This window comes from Excalfactoria chinensis, chromosome 10 (genome assembly GCF_039878825.1).
Source record: "Excalfactoria chinensis isolate bCotChi1 chromosome 10, bCotChi1.hap2, whole genome shotgun sequence".
NCBI classification, from domain to species: Eukaryota; Metazoa; Chordata; class Aves; order Galliformes; family Phasianidae; genus Excalfactoria; species Excalfactoria chinensis.
Genome location: NC_092834.1, coordinates 9,034,528 through 9,052,258, shown reverse-complemented (window position 1 = coordinate 9,052,258; position 17,731 = coordinate 9,034,528). Strand labels below are relative to the sequence as shown.

General features: G+C 45.7%; 1 protein-coding gene across 4 annotated transcripts in view; it reads left to right on the top strand.

Annotated features, from left to right (window-relative positions):
* The first annotated feature begins 1,734 nt into the window (after window positions 1-1,734).
* Window positions 1,735-17,731, top strand: part of PDE8A (phosphodiesterase 8A) — a 108,050-nt gene continuing 92,053 nt past the window's right edge. For all 4 annotated transcript variants that reach the window (XM_072345637.1, XM_072345638.1, XM_072345639.1 and 1 more), the window contains exon 1: window positions 1,735-2,127. In XM_072345637.1, coding sequence (XP_072201738.1) covers window positions 1,867-2,127 — 261 coding nt within the window. In that variant the 5' untranslated portion in view covers window positions 1,735-1,866. The remainder of the gene's footprint in view (window positions 2,128-17,731) is intronic.

Sequence of the window (17,731 nt, the reverse complement as noted above, 5' to 3'; positions counted from 1 at the left end):
GCGTGCTGCTCAAAGCCCATACGGTAAGCTTCTCCTTCATGTTACGGAGTGCTTCTCTGAAGCGGGCATCCCAGTGAGGGCGCGGGGAGCCGCAGCCATTCCTGGTTCTGACAGGCAGTTTGTGAGACAGCACGGCATGGGGGGCAGGAAGGGCTTCATTTCCCAGCCTGTAACCCTGCCCGTTCCTGTGACCGAGCGAAAGCACGTTAATGGTGCCGCGGTTGTGCTGAAACGCAGCGTTCCCTACAGGTGCTGCCCGGTTGTTTGGTGCTCCGGCCCGCACGGAGCGGTGCGGTGTGAACGAGGAGCTGCTTTTTGACGGTCGTTTCTCAGTCTTTGAATGGCGGCGCGGCTCCGAGCCGCACAACAGCCGCGCGGAGCTCCCGCACTGTGACCCCGCGCGTTGTCTCCGCTTTTCGTCCCCTTTTCCCCCCCTCAGCCCCACGTTCCTCATCGCTCCTTTCCCGCCGGCGCGTCGCGCTCCCCCCGGCCGCAGCTCGGCGCGCCAGGCGCACGCGGCGGTTTAAAGTTCGCTCCCGCGGGCGGGGCCGCGGCGCGGCGCGCCATTGGCGGGGCGCGGCTCATTTGCATTGACGCCAGCGCGGGCCGGAGGTCAGCGCCGCCGGCTGCTTTTATTGGCTCCGCCGCGCCGCTGTCAAGCGCGGGGGCAGCGCGGGCGGGAGGGGCGGGAGGGGACGGGCGGGTGGGGGGGAGCGGCGCCGCATCGCTACAAGCGAGGGCGGGCGCGGAGCCGGAGGAGGCACTGCCCTGCTGCGAGGGACGGCGGCACCGCGGCCGCGGGAATTAGGGCTGTCGCCGCTGCTGCGCTTTCCGTGGAGATGGGACGCTAGGATCGCTCTGTGCTACTTATCGCTATTTTTTTTTTTCCTTATTTTTTTTCCTTTTTTTTTTTTTTTTTTTTCCTCCTTGATTTTTTGATTTTCTTGTTATTTCATTTTGAATTGTTTCCTCGCCTCCTCCTGCCGCCCCACGCCTTCTTCCCCAACATGGAGGCCCTTTGATGCCTCCTCGGGCCGCCCCCGCCGCCCCGGCCCGGCCGCTGAGCGCTGAGCTCCGGATGCCGCCGCGGCGGGCGGGAAGCGGCGCTCTGCCTGCGGCCACCGCGAATGTCACCGCCGCGGCGTGAGGGGCGCGGGGGGCGCCGGGGCGGCTGTGTCCCCGTGCCGTGCTTTCCGTGAGCCTTGCGGCCGCCCCGAGCGCTGCGCGGTCGCCCAGCGGGACCCGGCGGACGCGGCGCTGTCGGCGGGGAGCGCGGAAGACGCGGTGGGGAGCGGCTCCCCCCCCCGGCCCCCCTCCGGGTTAATCGGTAACGCCGTGCGAACCCAGGTGGAAAATGCGCCGAGCTCCGGACTGAGAGGGAGGAACGGTGCAGCGCCTCCGGCCGCGCTGAGCCGACGAGACGCCGGGCTGTGCGTGCGGTTGGGGCTCGCGTTTTTGTGACCTCCCTCATCGACCCCCCTTCCCTTTTTTCCCCCTCTTTTTATTTTTTATATTTTTCCTCATCCCCAGAAGCAAAGTGAAGCCGAGCTTTCAGATGGCTTAGGAAAACCCCTAACAACCTGTGACACCATGACGCCGGCTCGCTGCTGACCGCCCCCCCCGCCCGCTGCCGGGCCGCCGTCACCGCGGAGCCGCGCCCGGGGCCGAGGAGCGCAGAGCCGATCCCGGCGGTGCGGAGGGACCGATGGCAGCGCCCCGGCGGGGAACCGAGCCGCGGGACTCGGCCCGTTAGCAAAGCCAGGCGGGGGGAACGTACCAACGGGAAGGAGAGAGAGAGAGAGATACGCGTGTATATATATCTCGTATATATACAATTGAGAAGTGTTCCCCAGGTGGCCACAAAGCATGGGCTGTGCTCCAAGCATCCACATCTCTGACAGCAGAGTGGTCTATCACAGTAGCAAAGAGTCTGAGGAGTGCCATTCCCCTCACCAGACCAACACCACCATGTCTCAGCAGCAGCAAGGAAACCCCGTCCCGGGATTATTCATTAAATCCTCCAACACATCCACTTATAAAGTGAGGACTAATTCCTCTAAGAAAGACAAGAGGGAGAACAGCCAGAGCATGGAGGCAGAGACCCAGACCAGCAGATCCAGTGTTAAGGTAAAGGGGTGCAGACCACAAGTGCCGTTTCTCCCACTGAAGTCATGCATTGCGGGGCAGCTCATCCTGCCGGAGCTGTCAGCGTTTGTTTAAAACTCATCAGCCCCACAAAACGGCTCTAGGGCTGTTCTGGGCCGTGGGGTGGATGCTGTGGGTGCAGCCACCAGGCCCGGGGCTCACCTCGATGCTGGGGTGGGCTGCTGGGCAGAGGGGGGGGCTTCAGGTTGTGCGCCGGGTGCTCTTTACACCAACAACTTGTTGACCTTTGTTTGTTGCTGCAAACAGTGTGTTTCTCTTCTTAATTCTTATTTATTTATTTATTTAGCATACCTTTTAGTGCGTGTACTGTAGAGATGTAGCATCAGCCCTGTAAGAAATCAGCAGGCACATGCTGAAAAAGAAATAATTGCATTTTGATTTCATGACTCTGTTTCAGCGTGTGCACAGTGTGCGGTGCTTGCTCGCCTGCCTCCATTCCATGGGTGCACCGTTGCTTTATGTGCTGTGCTTCCATTCCTAATGCTGCCTGCTTTGAATATTCCATGTTTTCTCTACTTGGAGGGAGCTGTCTCTGTTTCTCAAAAGTAAGTTGTTGCAAACGTCAAAGGAAAGCGCAGCACCCCAGGGATGTTGTATAACATGGCTGATCTGCCCTGGGCTGCTGTGATAAGCACCGAGATATGCATGCTGTCAATAGGAGATAGGGACTGGAGGTGCAGCAGGAGCTCACACAATGTCAAGTGCTTTGCACACACAGAGACACCAATGATTTGTAGCTTTCTCGGGACTTTTATGTGCTCAGGAGCAGTGCTGACCCGACAGTGCTGACTCTGCGCTGCGGGTGATTTTCTTCAATCATTTTCCTTCAGATTTCCTAAGTTTGGTTCATAGAAGCTTTAAAAAAAGCTGTGGGAAACGGGAAGGCATTGTGTGAAGTGAGTTACAGGAGGGATGAATGGGACCTCAGCCACCACACCAGGGTCGGCCGTGTTGGAGGAACCCCAGCTTTTGTGTAACGCCGTGCAGGAAGCGGAGCGGGACGGCTCTGCTCACACACGGTGGTTGTGCTTACATGGCACACAGCAGGGTTGCTCTCCTCAGAGCCCTGACCACCGCTTTGCCAGCTTTATTTTTCACCGTGGTTGTAACTGTGCGTTACAGAAGTATTCTTAAACTTCGTGTTGCCTGAATTTGTCTTCCTGCTCACTGGGGGGAGTAAACAACACCACGATCATCTTCTGGAAGCCTGTGCATGGGAAGAGGTCCTAGTTGTGTAGGAATTCTGTTGCTTGATTGCAGGCACTTTGTAACAGCTCTTGTTACTTGGTTTAGATAGCCCAGCCAGGTGCTGTGTGTTCGATTGGGACTCCTTGTGCAGCTGTTCTGATGTTCATTACTCGGTGGTTTTCTGCCCTTGTCGTCGCTCTGAGCACGTTGCTTGTGCTTTGGGAAGTGAGAATGGAATCCTGTTTGTGGTCAGTCGAGTACAAAATCTGATTGAAGCATCCTCTCTGCATGGTTTTGATGTGTAAAAGCCTTCTCTTCGGAGATACAAGGCAGCGCGGTACTTCATTTGCTGCTTCTATCACTAAGTGTGTATATCACAATTGGATTAATGGGTTTACAGTTTGTGTATGCCGTGCCAGAGTACAACCATGTTATTGCAGAAGTCGTGCTGCAGAGAGCTACGTTTGACAGCAGCTTTCACAATGCAGTGCTGTTGTTTGAAGCCAGGAGGGTCATAGGGCAGCGCTGGGCACTTCTGGAGTTAAAGGAATTTTTGGTTTGAGAAGGAACTGAGGGAATAGTGTGTAATGGCACCTGGGGTACCCTCATCCAAACGGCAGATGCTGCATTCCTTTTGTGCCTCGGGGGTGTAATCAGCATTTGTGTGAATGGCCAGTAACCTGCCCGAATGCTTTCTGCCGTTGTTTCACGGCACTTCAATTGATTTCTTTCTCGCTCTCGTGTTGCTATGCTCAGATTAAAGCCAAGGAAGTGCTACGTGAGGGCTAAGAACAAAACTTGGTCCTCGTGTAAATCTCTTGTTGTCACTTCAGCTGACAACAGCGTTAATTTTATTGAAATAACAGGTAATACAGCGACTTTTATTGCATTGGTTTGGTAGCAACAGTGCACGTATTTTCTAGTCAGGCAGTGTCAAAAGAAGAACTAACCCACACTGGTTGTAAAATGGCCTTATTTATATTGCTAATTAGCCTCCAGACTTGTTCTGGCATTATGGTTATGTCTTATTAAATCTTTGCGCTGTTCAGATAGCGGCGGATTGTTTGTCAGGGTGTGTGTTGTGAGTGTTGTGCGATTTGCATTGATTTACAACCTGTGGCTAAAAAATTGCCTGCTGTTTTCTAATAAGGAGAAGCCTAAATTTATCTGTAGTAAACGTGCAGTAAACTCCTGGACGCGCCATGTGCGGAGATCAATGCTGCAATAGCTACTTCCCACGTAGATGAATGTGGCAACAGTGTGTGATGCATGGAGAAGCCCTTGTAATAAAATGTTTGGTCCTGGTGCCTGCACGTCCCTCTTTAATTAGTAATTTCGTATGTGGCTTTCATTTGGAAATTTATGAGCAGCTTGGAAGCAGCTCTGTATCTGAATGGTGAACCAGCCCTGAAACCCTTCCCTCAGTTTTCAATGCAGACTGCACAGCTTGAACTCTGTGCTTTCCCCAGTGGAAGATGAGCAAGATTTACACAGTAACGGCACTGTTGCAGAGGAGTGGTTGACTGGCTTTTTATTTTTATTTAATTTTTAATTTTATTTGAATTTTTCCCAGCTCTAGATTGCGGGTTCAAAATTGTGACAGCCTTTTTGTACACATCCTTATGATTTGCTTCTTCAGACTTCTGTGAAGCTGAGTTTGTATTAAGGGTGCTTAGCTGGACACAAATCTGCTTAAACGCTTTCCAAGCAATAGCTCTATTGACATATAGTGCAGGTAAGGGCTGGCACAGTGTAAGGACCTCATGAGCATGTGTTTAAAACTGGCTTGGGTGTCCATAAGCCTGTGCTGTCCCAACAACACGTGTCAGTGTCACTCTTCCATAGTGCGTGGATGCACGCTGCAGTGCATGCAGCACATTTATTTTGCTCCCCATTCTTTGAATGGGGATTTCCTTCTTCTCTTGTCTAACTCTCCCTGTCATGCATATATAACACAGAAATGCACGTGTTTGAGTGCAGGGGATTGGAGAGTAAATCCATAGTTCCTTTATTGTAAATTAAGAGTTGCCGTCAGCCAGCAGGACTAGATCTGCCACGGCCTTTTGGTTGATCAGCTGATGTGAGGCACCCGGTTACACCCACGGTGTCACAGCACCAAGTTTTCTTCGTTCAAAACCTGCAGAACTGTCTGTGAGATTCATGGTCACTGCAAAGCAATGGTTGCGTAATTCCGCGCTCAGGAGGACGAATGCTGACTTGTACTTTCAATGCTGAAATGGATCTCCAGTGTTTAACAGCACGCTATTTTGTCTGTTTAGCCGTCTGTTCTTTCCCTGCCTGTCTGGAGATTCCTTCCCCTTGCAGCCTATCAGCTCTCCCTCCTTTGAAACTCCCACACGCTCTGTCCCTGCTTGCAGCGAGGCCATCCGACCCTCCCGATCCCTCCCTGTTCCCACTGAAGCTGTCCTCATCCATTTCCCCGACAAACCTCCCAGCTCCGTCTCCCTCCCACTTCCACTGACGTCAGCCCTCCCATGCAGAGATCCTTGCTCCGCCGTGAGGATCCTTCCCACGCTGCCATACACTGGCTGTGCTCAGCCCCAAAGCTCTGGGCTCCCAGGCCGATGGTCACAGTGCTTTTATTGCAAGGCATGAACCCTTCTTGTTTTTTCCAGGGAATGGGGAGGTTGAATTTGTAAATGATGTGAAGTGACGGAGCGATGTGAACTTTCCATAGTCATGACTGGGTTGTTTTGTTTTTTTTTATCTTCACCTTTTAATTTCCTGTTGTTTGTAATGTCAACTGGAAAAGAACTGGAAATCGCTCACAGCGTGTATCTCACCTCTGTGAAAGTGGCCAAAGATGTGCTTTTGATTTTTAAACCATTATGGCCAGACCTTTCTTGGTCACATAAACCAGCAGCAAAATGTGCTGCTGCATCTGAGGGTCCTTTCCTGCATGACTGAGATGAGCAAGGTCAGAGCCTGTGTTTTTGCAGTGCTTACTGTTGGTGGAAGCTCTGCTGAGTCTCCTTTCAGCTATAAATGCTTGCTAGTCACAAAGCACTGCCTTTTCTCTGCCCTTGGTACATCCCTTGCCTGGCTTTAACAGCTTTAAGTTGTCTGGCACCCAAATGTGTGGGTAGATTAAGTATTAAAAACACATCTTTATTTCTATGGTTCTAGATATTTGTCTTGCTGTCTTGCACCTTTTGTAGAGCTGACATGAAAGCAAAGTTCATCCACGGTGAGAAATGAGCACGTTGGATGTACTTGTAAGACGGGCAGAAGAGCGAGAGGTGGTGCAATTAGCAGTTCTCCATCCCTTCCCACGTACCCAGTATTAGATGTGGTGTGAAATGGGCTCTGCAAGGGACCAGCATCGCTTTACATTTAACATGCCAGCCAGGCACTGAAGTCATTCCACTTTTTGAGCAGCTAGAATGCTGACTGACTTTCAGATAAGTCCTCAAAGAGGAAATACGTATTTAGGGATATGGACAATTAAAGCTCTTATTAGCTTGCAACAAAAAAGTGAAAGAAAAGCAAATCTGATAATGAGCAGCTCGCCCTCAGGGTGAAGCTGTTTCAATGGAAGCTTTGCACAAGGGTTGTGTCAGTGTCAGGGGACCCTACATGCACCTGCACACCTAGGAGAACAATTTAGCACTGTGTTCCATTTGGGTTGTGAGTCTGGATACAATGTACCACATTGCAAACAGCTTTACCAGCCGCGGCTGGAGTTAAATCCTTGTAGAGATGTTTTCAAGATTACACGTGAGATGTGATTTTTCCGTCCAAAGGGCAGTGCTTGGTGTGAGCTGCATTCAGTGGGGTAGGTGTTAGGCTCATTAATTCACCAGCATTTCAGTACGAGCTTGCTCGGCCCTGTGACATTGTACTCATTGCTGTCAGCCCATCGGGGGAAATAATTGGGTATCTTCATTTAACCATAATTTAAATGGGCATGGGATGACAACATGCAAATTGAATAGCTTTAACGTGCGTGTCGTGCTAAATAGCTTGATTGCTCAAAGTCAGATTTTAAGCTTTCAAAGGCATGGAGAAAGTGATGTCAAAGCCCTATTTGTCAAAGATTTCGGCATCCAGCTGCTTTTACCTTCCTTCTTAAAACCTCTGTTAAGGTCAGAATGGAATAAACAACACAGACAAATGCACTGTGGGACTAAATAGTGCAGGCTTTAACTTGTACTTTCTTCCAGACCATCCCCTTTTACTTTGGGCTGAATTGTTGGCCTCAGATCAAACTCCCAGGCCCTTTTCTCCTCTTCCTTGTAAAATCTATACATGTGTCAATGTACATAATGTAAAAAGCTTCACATCCTATAAGGCAGTGCCCACGTGTGTGGTTGTCTTTCAATGGATGAGGGCTGAAACCTACTTTTCTGACATGGAAATGTGTTGAGATGCGTTATTGGTTTTACTTTTTTGGTCAGGATAGGAATGAATCCATTTGCTAAGTGATGTCAAGCAGATTTGAGTTGTGTCTGTTTCTGTATTACAAATGAGGGTTCACTCCATTTTCCAAAAGCAGAATTAGTTTAAGCTTTGGAAGTTGCACAGAAAACTCTGGATGTTGTATATACTTGGAAAGATCAGACCTTTTCAAGCAAAAAGTGTTTTTCTCTGTGAAACAAACCTGTGCAGCTCCACAAACAGGTTTCTGACTGCAGCTTTGTGAAGGGCAAAATGGTAGCCTCGAAATCGTTGTTGGATCTCCCATTTCCTAAGTAAATCCATAAAAGAAAACACAGAATCACTGGGCTAATATGAAAGAATGACATCCTCTGCTTCCCATTGTTTTTAACTCTGAGTTAGCAGCGACCTTTAGCTTCCTACTGGGATGCAGTGGAAACTTTGAGGCCCCACATTACTTGCTACTGAAACACAAGTTACACATTTACCATCGGGTTTGTGGTTTTTTTTTTTTTTGTCTTTAAGCTTGAGGTTCTGTTATGTCTGATACAAACTGGCCAGACAAATAGCTGCAGTAAGTAAACCGTCTTTACACAGATCAAGCTTGAAGAGGTGTGCGGATAGTTTACTTAAAGCACAGCAAAAGCCCTTTGAACTGACGATGATCTTTCTGTATTCTGTGATTTGCTTCATCAATCTCTGTGCCTCAGTCGTGCTGATCTCACAGCTGCTTCTCTTCCGACACTTAGGTGTAGAACTCTGCCTTTGCAGCAGCAGGTTTAATCCCAAGTTTTGAACTATGTGTGTGTTGTGCGATAGGCAGGTGGGTCAGGATCTGTGTTCAGCTGAGCGGGCTGAGTTTGCAGCTGTGTATTCCTTTTTCTTTGGGGCACTCTGTCTGCTGGTTCTGTTTTTAAGATTTTTATTTATTTATTTTTTTTTTAATTTAATAAAGTTTGGTGAGAAATTCCTCAAATGGTTGAGAACAACCGCACCTTTTACTCTGCTATGTTGAAGCAGAAGTGACTTACCCTGTGCACTCCTGCAGATTTACAGGCTGATAAAGTCACGCTGTCCCACTAGCTGTGATTTAGTAATAAATGTCCCAAGGCCAGGAGGAGGATCCAGGGGTCCACAGGTACCAGCATTCAAAGAAGCTCTGCCATGTCAAATATGGATGGTGTTGGGACTGCTGGCAAGATATCTGTGCTTTGTTTTCCAAAATAAAGAGCAGAATTATTTTCACGTAGCAAAGAGGTTTATTGGTGGGTGCAATTCGGACTGAAACTACAGTCCTTCAGCCCCATTAAGCTCTGTGGGCTCAAGAGGTGTACCTGCAACAGGGCTTGGACAGCTCTGTTTATCTTCCACTGTTGTAGAAAATAGCTCCACGTTGGGTCTGAGATTTGGAAATAAAAATAGTGGCAATAATACTTGCAGTAAGGGCAGAGTTGCTTTCTGTCATTCCAGAAGGGCGTTGGTATGGCTCTGCTGGGCAAGTTCTTGGCTGTACTGAGGCTAATGGAAAAGTTAGTTTTAGAACAACCAGAATTTGGTCTCTGGTCTGTAAATAAATAAAACTTACTGGATTCTGAAGTGCAACCAGGGTATGTGCCCTTATGGTTGGGTACCATGTTTTATGATTGCTTAATCTGACCATAACACAGAAAAGCTACCAATAACAGATACTATTAACTGCTTAATGATGGGAGTAATAGTATAAAAGTGAAATATATATATATATATATTTTTATTTTTTTTTTCCCACAGCTTTGTGTAGCAGTGAGGGCTGTTATCAAGCAGTAGTGATGTAAAGAATATAAATTGCTGTGGTTCCAGGTCATAAAGCAAGTCTGTGAGTCTGTTGCTGATCTTGAGAGTGCTGGCTGTCAAAGTTAAAATGGGATTTCTAGGTGTTCAGAAAGATACGTTTTTCTGTATGTTTGTAGCTGTCGTTATCCATTTCTGTCTGAAGTGCTCTGGGACGTGTTGGTTGCTGGGTGTTTTCTACTTGCAGACAGTTGCTCTGGGAACTCCACTGCAGCCAAGGCTAGAGACGTGGCACTGAAGGCAGAAGTAGGCTGCTGGTGGTTGTCGTGTGTCTCTGTGGACGAGTTGTTGTATGTTTCTGCTTGCATGTTTGATCTTAATTGTGTGTCACGCAGGATCAAGGCCACCATGTACCCAGGAACAGGGGAGCTGCTCTCAGATCAAACCATGTCCATGTAATGCAGTGCTTTGCTCTGCCCGCAGTCAGCAGAATGTGCTCTGGGGAAAGATGCAAGAACCTATTTAAAGTTACAAAAACGAGAAGAGTTTTTGATGTTCCTCTTCTGAACTGAGCCTGGATGTGCTGATTTACTTCTCCTTTCTAACAACTCTGGCATGCTGCATGGTACTCGCATTTTAATTTTATCTCCTTAAGACTTTGTTGCTAAGCTGATAAATGCAATTAAAAATGTGTACTCTTAAGTGGAAGTTTTAGATGGCAGAATGACTTCCAAAGGCTGTTCTGCCATGGCTGTGCACACTTACCACTGACACGCTGCCAGTGTGGAACTCTTGTGTATTTGCAAATCTGCACATAGTGTTGCAGGGACCAAGAGCAGATGGAAGCATTTAAAAGAAAGCGAATGGAATGAACTGTAACCAAAATATGAGTTTGCCTTTTGAAGAGAACCTTCAGGACCAGAAAGGCAAGGTGCTTCAAATGCATAAAGCAGAATCTCCTGCAGATGGTAAAAAGAAAAATGGGGGGGTTGCATTGATATTTTAGAGGGATGAAACATTTACAAACTCAGGCAAAGAGGGCTTTGCAAACCCAGACGGCTTTTGTTTTGTTAACAACTACACTGAGAAGAAGAGTAAGTCCTGGGAACTCAGAATCAATGCTTCCATTGATTTCCCTGAAACTTTTAATTTGCTTATTGTTTGTTTTCTTTCTGCCTTTTGCTGTGGGAGTGATCGGCTCTCTGCAGAATTTCAGACAAAAGGGCTGTTCTGCGTATGCTGTCACTCAGCTGTGTTATCATATGTCCTCAGTGCTGGAAATGTTGGGATCCTTCCTTGCCGTGTAATGCCATGCTGTGACGTCTGTTATGACAACAGTTGAGTCAAGTTCAGTGGTAGTGCTGTTGTTTGCAGCCCCTCCTCCAAAGAGCAGCTCGATAACCTTTACACAGTGCCCTGCAGAAACCCCCAGAAGCAGCAAGAACCAGCTCGTAGGTGATTAGGAAGGCTTAGATTTTTGTGATCCTTGATAACGATAATAAAAACTCATGAAATTAATGCAGCTGCTCGGTGAGGAAGCTGACCTATCCTCCTTACGCTGGGCTTTGCTGGGAGGGGAAAAGACAGTGCTTGCTTCTGAAGGACAGGTTGTTGAATCTGGGTAGACATTTTGGTTCCCAGAGCTAAACAGCGATGGATCAGATAATCGCATTTTACTGAAAAACAGAGTTTTGCTGTCAGTGTTTATATGTTACAGTGTTTGATTATTTTATTTTTTAATTAGTGCAAAACCTCAAAGCTAGAGTAGGAGAGGGACCAAGCTGTGCTGGTGGTTGATGTAGGGATCAAACGGCTCTTCTGATCCCACAGTTAGCCTGAGTCAGTGTGAGCACTGAGGTTCATAGCTGGGCTGTCAAAGGAGAGCGCTGAAAATACTTTCTTATTTTGCCAATTAAACTGAAAGGAGCTTATTATCAGAGATTAAACAGCACTGAAGTTTTCTCCTAACTTAATCTTGGCTGTTCCGATTCTTAGAGAGCTCTTACGAGGCTGTCTTGTGCCCTTTGGGTAATACAAACTCTCTTCTACTAAGGCTGTAGGACTTAGGCTGCAATGAGTCCATGTGGTCTCTTGCCCTTTCCTCATGGATGACCTGCAAAGAAGAGCTATCATTCCTCTCAGGAAACTTGACACTTCTGGTCAGTGGCCCCTTGCATTTTTTCCCGGCTGACTGATCACAGAAGTACCCAGTTGCACCCACTTGTTAGGATTCCCCATGCCAGTGCTATTCCATTTCAGGAGAAAGGTACCACAGAGGTGCATTCTGTTGACTGTATCTGAAAGCAGAGCTGTGCTTCCCTGGCTATGGACAAACAGCTCGACTACATTAGGTTCTTCCTTCTCTGTAGCTCTGTACCAATAAGAGTAAATATGCACGTGAGATATTACCTGGGGATCTTTAAATGCTTGACTACTGTTAGCTTCATGCCGTTTTGTGAGGGTCACAAGGAGCTCTAGTGTATCTCTGACCTTTTTTTCAACCCCCCTCCTTTTGCAGGGAGGTGGATGTGGGTGAAGGGCTTGGTGTTTTTCATCAGTGGAGAGGTCCCAGGCTAGCAGGTGGAATGCCCAGGAGATGCTCCTAGTAGAGGGATCTCCACAGTTTGCACTGAAATAGTTTAGTGATTTGAATGTAAACCAACAAAACAAATCATAGAGAAAGAAAAACATGGCAGAAGATTGACAGGGTGAGAAAGGGCTCATGGCTGTCAGCACTGCACCTCTGCAAAAGGTTCTTATATCCTTCAGAGTCTGAATAATGTTTGGGAAACCTTGACCTCTGACAGAGGAATAAGCTGAGGCCAGTGCTAATGGTTTGTTTAAACACAAGTTCTTAAACTCTGATTAATTGATTGCTATAACTCTGTTTGGTTACTACAGATATTTTTGTCCTAGAACAGATGTCAGCAGACTGTCTGGAGGAATATGTGCATACAAGCTGTTTGCCAATTAGTTTGCAGTTGGTTTAAATAGAAAGCAAAGGCCTAAATTCATATATCCTTAGGTCTTGTTTTTGAAACCAGTTTGGACAGAGCATTTGGCATGTGGTAACCTGGTTGAGGTGCAGGAAAGATAGTGACACATCCTTAAGTGCTTAGTCCAAAGCCATGAACAATAGCAAGGAAGTAGTTTTAGGGTGTACGGAGCAGCCTGCCTTTCCTGATGCCCTCTGAGATTTTCTGCCTTCATCTCAGTAGGATGGACCTCTGGGACCATGGCTGTCACATCAGCACATCCATCTGCAGCATGCAGTGCTGAAAGCTCAGATCTTCGCAGGGTTTCCTCGGGAGGATCTTCTTCCTCTTTCCAAATCATACGTGTCTTTCTAAAGGTCAGATCTATCTTAAGACACCACTGCAGACTTTTCTCAAGTGATTATGCATCTTAATTCTCTAAAAATAGAAAAAAAGAAAAAAAAAGTAGCTCCTAGACATGCTGTGATGACCAGGGGGCTTTCTTCAGATGCTTTCTTAAATAGCACTTTCTCTCATCATATGAGCTTTTAATTTCTCAGTTCAGAAAAGTATGCAGCACTTCACAGCAGCGCATAGCTGGGCGCTTTGAGAGCCTGCTTCTTCAGACAAAATATGTGAAAGATGACTGTTAACTAAACTTGGCTTAATTAAGTTGACAATTTCACAGCTCCTTTGAACAGCTCATTAACTGCAGGCTACAGTGTCTTTGCAGCCAAAGCTCCACAATACATCATACAGTGAACCTGCTGACAGAAGGGTACAACTTCCAACACAGGCTTGAAGAGATCAGATTTATTACTGCAGTCCTGCTTCTTCTAAAACCAGTTAAGGCCTCTGTTAACAGATGCTGTAATATAGTCCAAATTTAGTCTCAATGGTAGCTGATAGAACATCTGCTGAAGGTAACGCAGGCTAAGCTCACTGACTTCAGTTTAGCTTGTTGGGTCTCTTCAGCTCTGCATTGGAGCAAGAGTTCATACTGTTTCAAAGTAGTCTGCAAACCTCTGCTGCCCGTGATCCTCTGCTGAAAGGTGCCGTTGTGTGTTCTGGAGCTGGTATCTAGGGTTTTCCTCTTGTGTTAGCATTGCAATGGTCTGTTCTTACCACTCGTGATTCCTTACTGACACAGCTAGGCCAAAGCCCTACAAAACTGCAGCAATTTTGATACTTGTGACTGCATGTTTTCTGCCACTTGAGAGCATAAATAAAATGGAAGAACTTCTTCCACAATAGAAGATTTTCCAGTATTTTATTTTATTTTATTTTTACATTTTTGGTGTTTCTGATTTAGGCAGCCTTAGTACAACCAAGGCTGGCACTGAACAAAGAATGTTACCTAGCCTGGAAATGTCGGCTGAAAGAGCTGGATTTTTAATAATACCTTATTTCAGCAAATTCTCTGATACTGATACACTGATAGTGGCAGGAAAAAAAAAAAAAGCCCCACAAAACTGGCCTTGCTATTAAATTCTAATGTGGGTATTTGCAAACCTTTGGTAAGAAAAGGCATTTTTTGGTCAGCAAAGCTGTGTATGCTGGACCAGGCAGCAGAACAAACATGACGGAGCAGTCCTTGAATCAGGACAAATAAGTGATTGTTAATGGCCTTTGTCCTCTGTTGCTGTTTTTGTGCCTTTTAGTGTAGGACATTTTGCTCACTTACTGTAAGTATGGGGCTCTTCATTCTGCAACTTCAGGTTATTAAGGAAAAGTTGAACTCTCAGTTAATTAATTGCATTGTTTAGGAGCCAATAGACTGTTAATAATTATCTCATGAAACTGTCCTAGATTTGTGTTGAAGTATGAGACAAATGATTACTGTACAGAAGATAGCAATTTACCAGGTATGATTCGATGGCAGTTTGATAGTAATGCAAAAAGGTAACTTGTGCTACAAATGTTGTGAAGCCGCAGCTGCTTCTGCAGCAGAAGAGCAGCTCTGCTGCTGTTTGACCACATTACTGCAGCATCTGCAGCAATCTGTAGTTTCTCTTTAACTTGTTCAGCTCTGCACAGTAGAAGTTCCTTCCTACAACCCCTTTGACATGTCACAGTTTGTACAAATCACTCTCCTTCCTTTTACCATCTGTTTTGCCTTTGGCTGCCATTTTTATGTTTCTATACTTTCTTTTTTCACAAGCAGCACATCTTTTATCTCGCTGGCAAGATCGACATCAGCTCCTCTCTCTTAGTACATTCCTTTTTTTTTTTTTTTTTAATAGGGAAGATGCTTTAGTTGGGTTAAGGTCTTTAAGGACGGTCTGGCTTCTTCCCATCCATTGCCATTAACGCTATCCTAGAAATGGTATAGTCTCTTGTTGTTGACAAAGAAGAACAGCTGGTAACCAGATCTCTCCCTGAAATTCCTTATTTTGTACACGCAGAATATCGTTAATCATTTGCACCAAGGTCAATAGCCCCCGAAATGCTATATGATAAAATATTATGCTTAAAGTAAGCTTGCTGACATTTTAAATTGTAGGTGTGTTATTTGTGTTGCTTAACCAAAATAAGTAACGTGTGGGATAAAATAGGTTTGTTTTCTTTCTTTTTATAGCACAAAGCATAAATAATTAGCTGATGTGTAAATTACTTGATTATCTAGTTTGTGGGTATGAATTTTACTTATTTGAATGTGAAGAGAGACTGTCGTGACACTGAGCCTGGACTTGTAGTTTTGTATGATTCAGCTGGTGCTGACACATTTTGTTATACAGATTAGACATTTTCCCTCTATTTTTGTAACCACATCAGTTCAGGTATTAGCTCAAAAAGGAGAATAGTTACAGAAGTAGTTGTGATCAAGCTGAACTCTGTTCTGAAATGGAAAATGGTGATTACATGCTGGTGTCTGGGAGCTCTCTGTAGCCTAGTGATGATGGCTCACACCCTTTCCCATGTCAGACTGTAGATTAGAGATAATTACTGTCATCCCCAGATGTTTCTTTCTTTGCTGAGAATTTATTTTTTCTTTACTTTTTTTTCTCCTTACCAGTGATCTTGTTAGGCCTTCCCAAAGTATTGAGCTCAAGGTAGTTTTGTGGCAGCTTGATTTCTGGCAAGCACCAAGTGGAAGAAAAAGTTATTTTTCCTCCAGACACTCCCTGTAACGGCCATCTTTACAAGTTATTTTTTTTCTCCAACAGCCACGGTTATGGTTTCTCTAATGTAATTAAGTGCTGTTTTATATCTTTCAATAGCCTTCAGTGTTTCCTGTTCTCTCTTGCACTTGCCAAGCTGGTGGCCATTCCAGAGGTAACTGGAATTGCTCTGTGTGTTCCTTCTGGCTTATAGAGATATTTCCAGTATCTCCTTCTGCAGTCTGTTTTTGGGCTGCCAGCTGTTCCTCTTTGGTTTCCTGAGAATGGTGTCAGTAGAGTGAGGGAGGCCTGGCTGTGATCCTGATTGCACTAGGATGGGGAGGAATTTCGCTTAAGTGGGACTATGCAAGGAAATGGAGTTGTAAGACAAAGCCTCTTGCTTCTGTCTCCATACAAAGCTCTACAAGCTGATGCTTGTGGCCTGTAGGGTTAACTGGAAGGCTGTTGATACGGTCATGTTCATAGAATCATTTGAGTAGGAAGAGACCTTTAAAGGTAACCTCATCCAGAGCCCATCCAGCCTGACCTCAAATGTCTCCAAGGATGGGGCATCCATTACCTCTCTGGGCTACCTGTTGTAGCTTCACTACCCTTATAAAAACAAAACAGAACTTGTTTTATGATGTTATTAGATAGTTTTGGCTCTTTTTCGTTTTCTTTTGTTGTTGTTGTTGTTTTCTTTTTCCTGTCAGAGATGACCCTTGTGTGATGACCTCCATATAGTGCCCATAATGATTTTAGCATACTGATAACTTCTGGTGCCATGTTAGACCTCTGCTGTGCAGTGTAGAGCACAGGTGAATGAACCCTGCTGGCTTGGAAAACGGAGTGCTGAACAAAATGTTCTAGCCCATTTGAAGTCAGCTAGGTGTCAGTGGCAGGGGTGGTCATAATTGTCTTTAATATGACATACAGCCAAGAACAGAAGTGACAGAAAATATTAAATAAAAGGAATTAATTTGGGTGATTTTGCAATGTTGCCATAACAAGCTCTGTGAAGTCAGGCTTAGCACAAAGCTCGGGTAGTGTGTATCGGTACAGAAATTTGTTTAGGCAGGAGATAGGTTTGTGTGTTGCAGGGAAGCTCTTTATTGAGTCAGCAGTCATTTCTTTTACAATTCATAATCTGCCAGTTCGGTCCATGGAAAATAATCCTAAAATCTAATTGTTGTGCCTGTTTTATTCTTTGTTCTTTACATTGTTCTTTCCCTTTTTGATAACAACTTTCCAAAATGCCTCACCATCTATAAACATTACGCTGTTACGTTTTCAAAGCTCATGACAACATTGTTCCATGGATGTGCGTTTGTTGGCATTTGTGGGGTAAACACCCTCCAAGCAGAAACTAAGCAAGCTCAGTCTCTGTGGCACACTGAGTCCTCATGTGCCCCGGGATCAAGAGTCCCTGGTCTGTTTTCATGTCACTCACATGATGTTGTTTCGCACTTGGCGTACAGCGTTGGGTCAGCACTTCCTTGCTCTTTGAAAACGCTTCTCCTTTTAGAAAAGCAATTGCTTGATTCTAACTGTTCTTTGCAAAATAACAGCTTGTTAGGGCTAATAAGCGAGTATTCCTAAACTTTCCAGCTCCTTTCCAGGCAAAGCCTAGCAGCATAGAATTAGAAATTACGCAGCAAAGAAAGAAACACAGCAACAGCAAATAAAGCTCAGGAAAACAAATAGTGTTTCTTGGGAAAGACCTTCATTATTTTCGGAGATTGATTCCCCTTTAAAAATGCATCGGGCTGATCACAGTGTGCCTTGGCAGAAATGTTTGCCATGTGGAAGGATATTTTACTCAGTGACTTGTGGGTTTGCATTGCTCAGGCAGGAAGATAAGATGGTCAAATAGAAAAATGTTAACTTTGAATGATGTCTAATGGTCAGTCAAGGCTATTGTATAACTTGTCTGCTTCATGGCAGATAAGCAACTGCAGTGCAAGGACTACACGCATTTATTAGTTTAAAAATTCTCCTTTAGCTTTGTCTAAATCATAGGAACTTTTTTTTTTTTTCCTATAACTGAAAGTGTGGTAACCTCTCCTCGAGGTATAATCAGTGTGTGACTTGTGGGGGGGGGGGGGAAAGGTAGGAGGTATTTTTATGAGATCT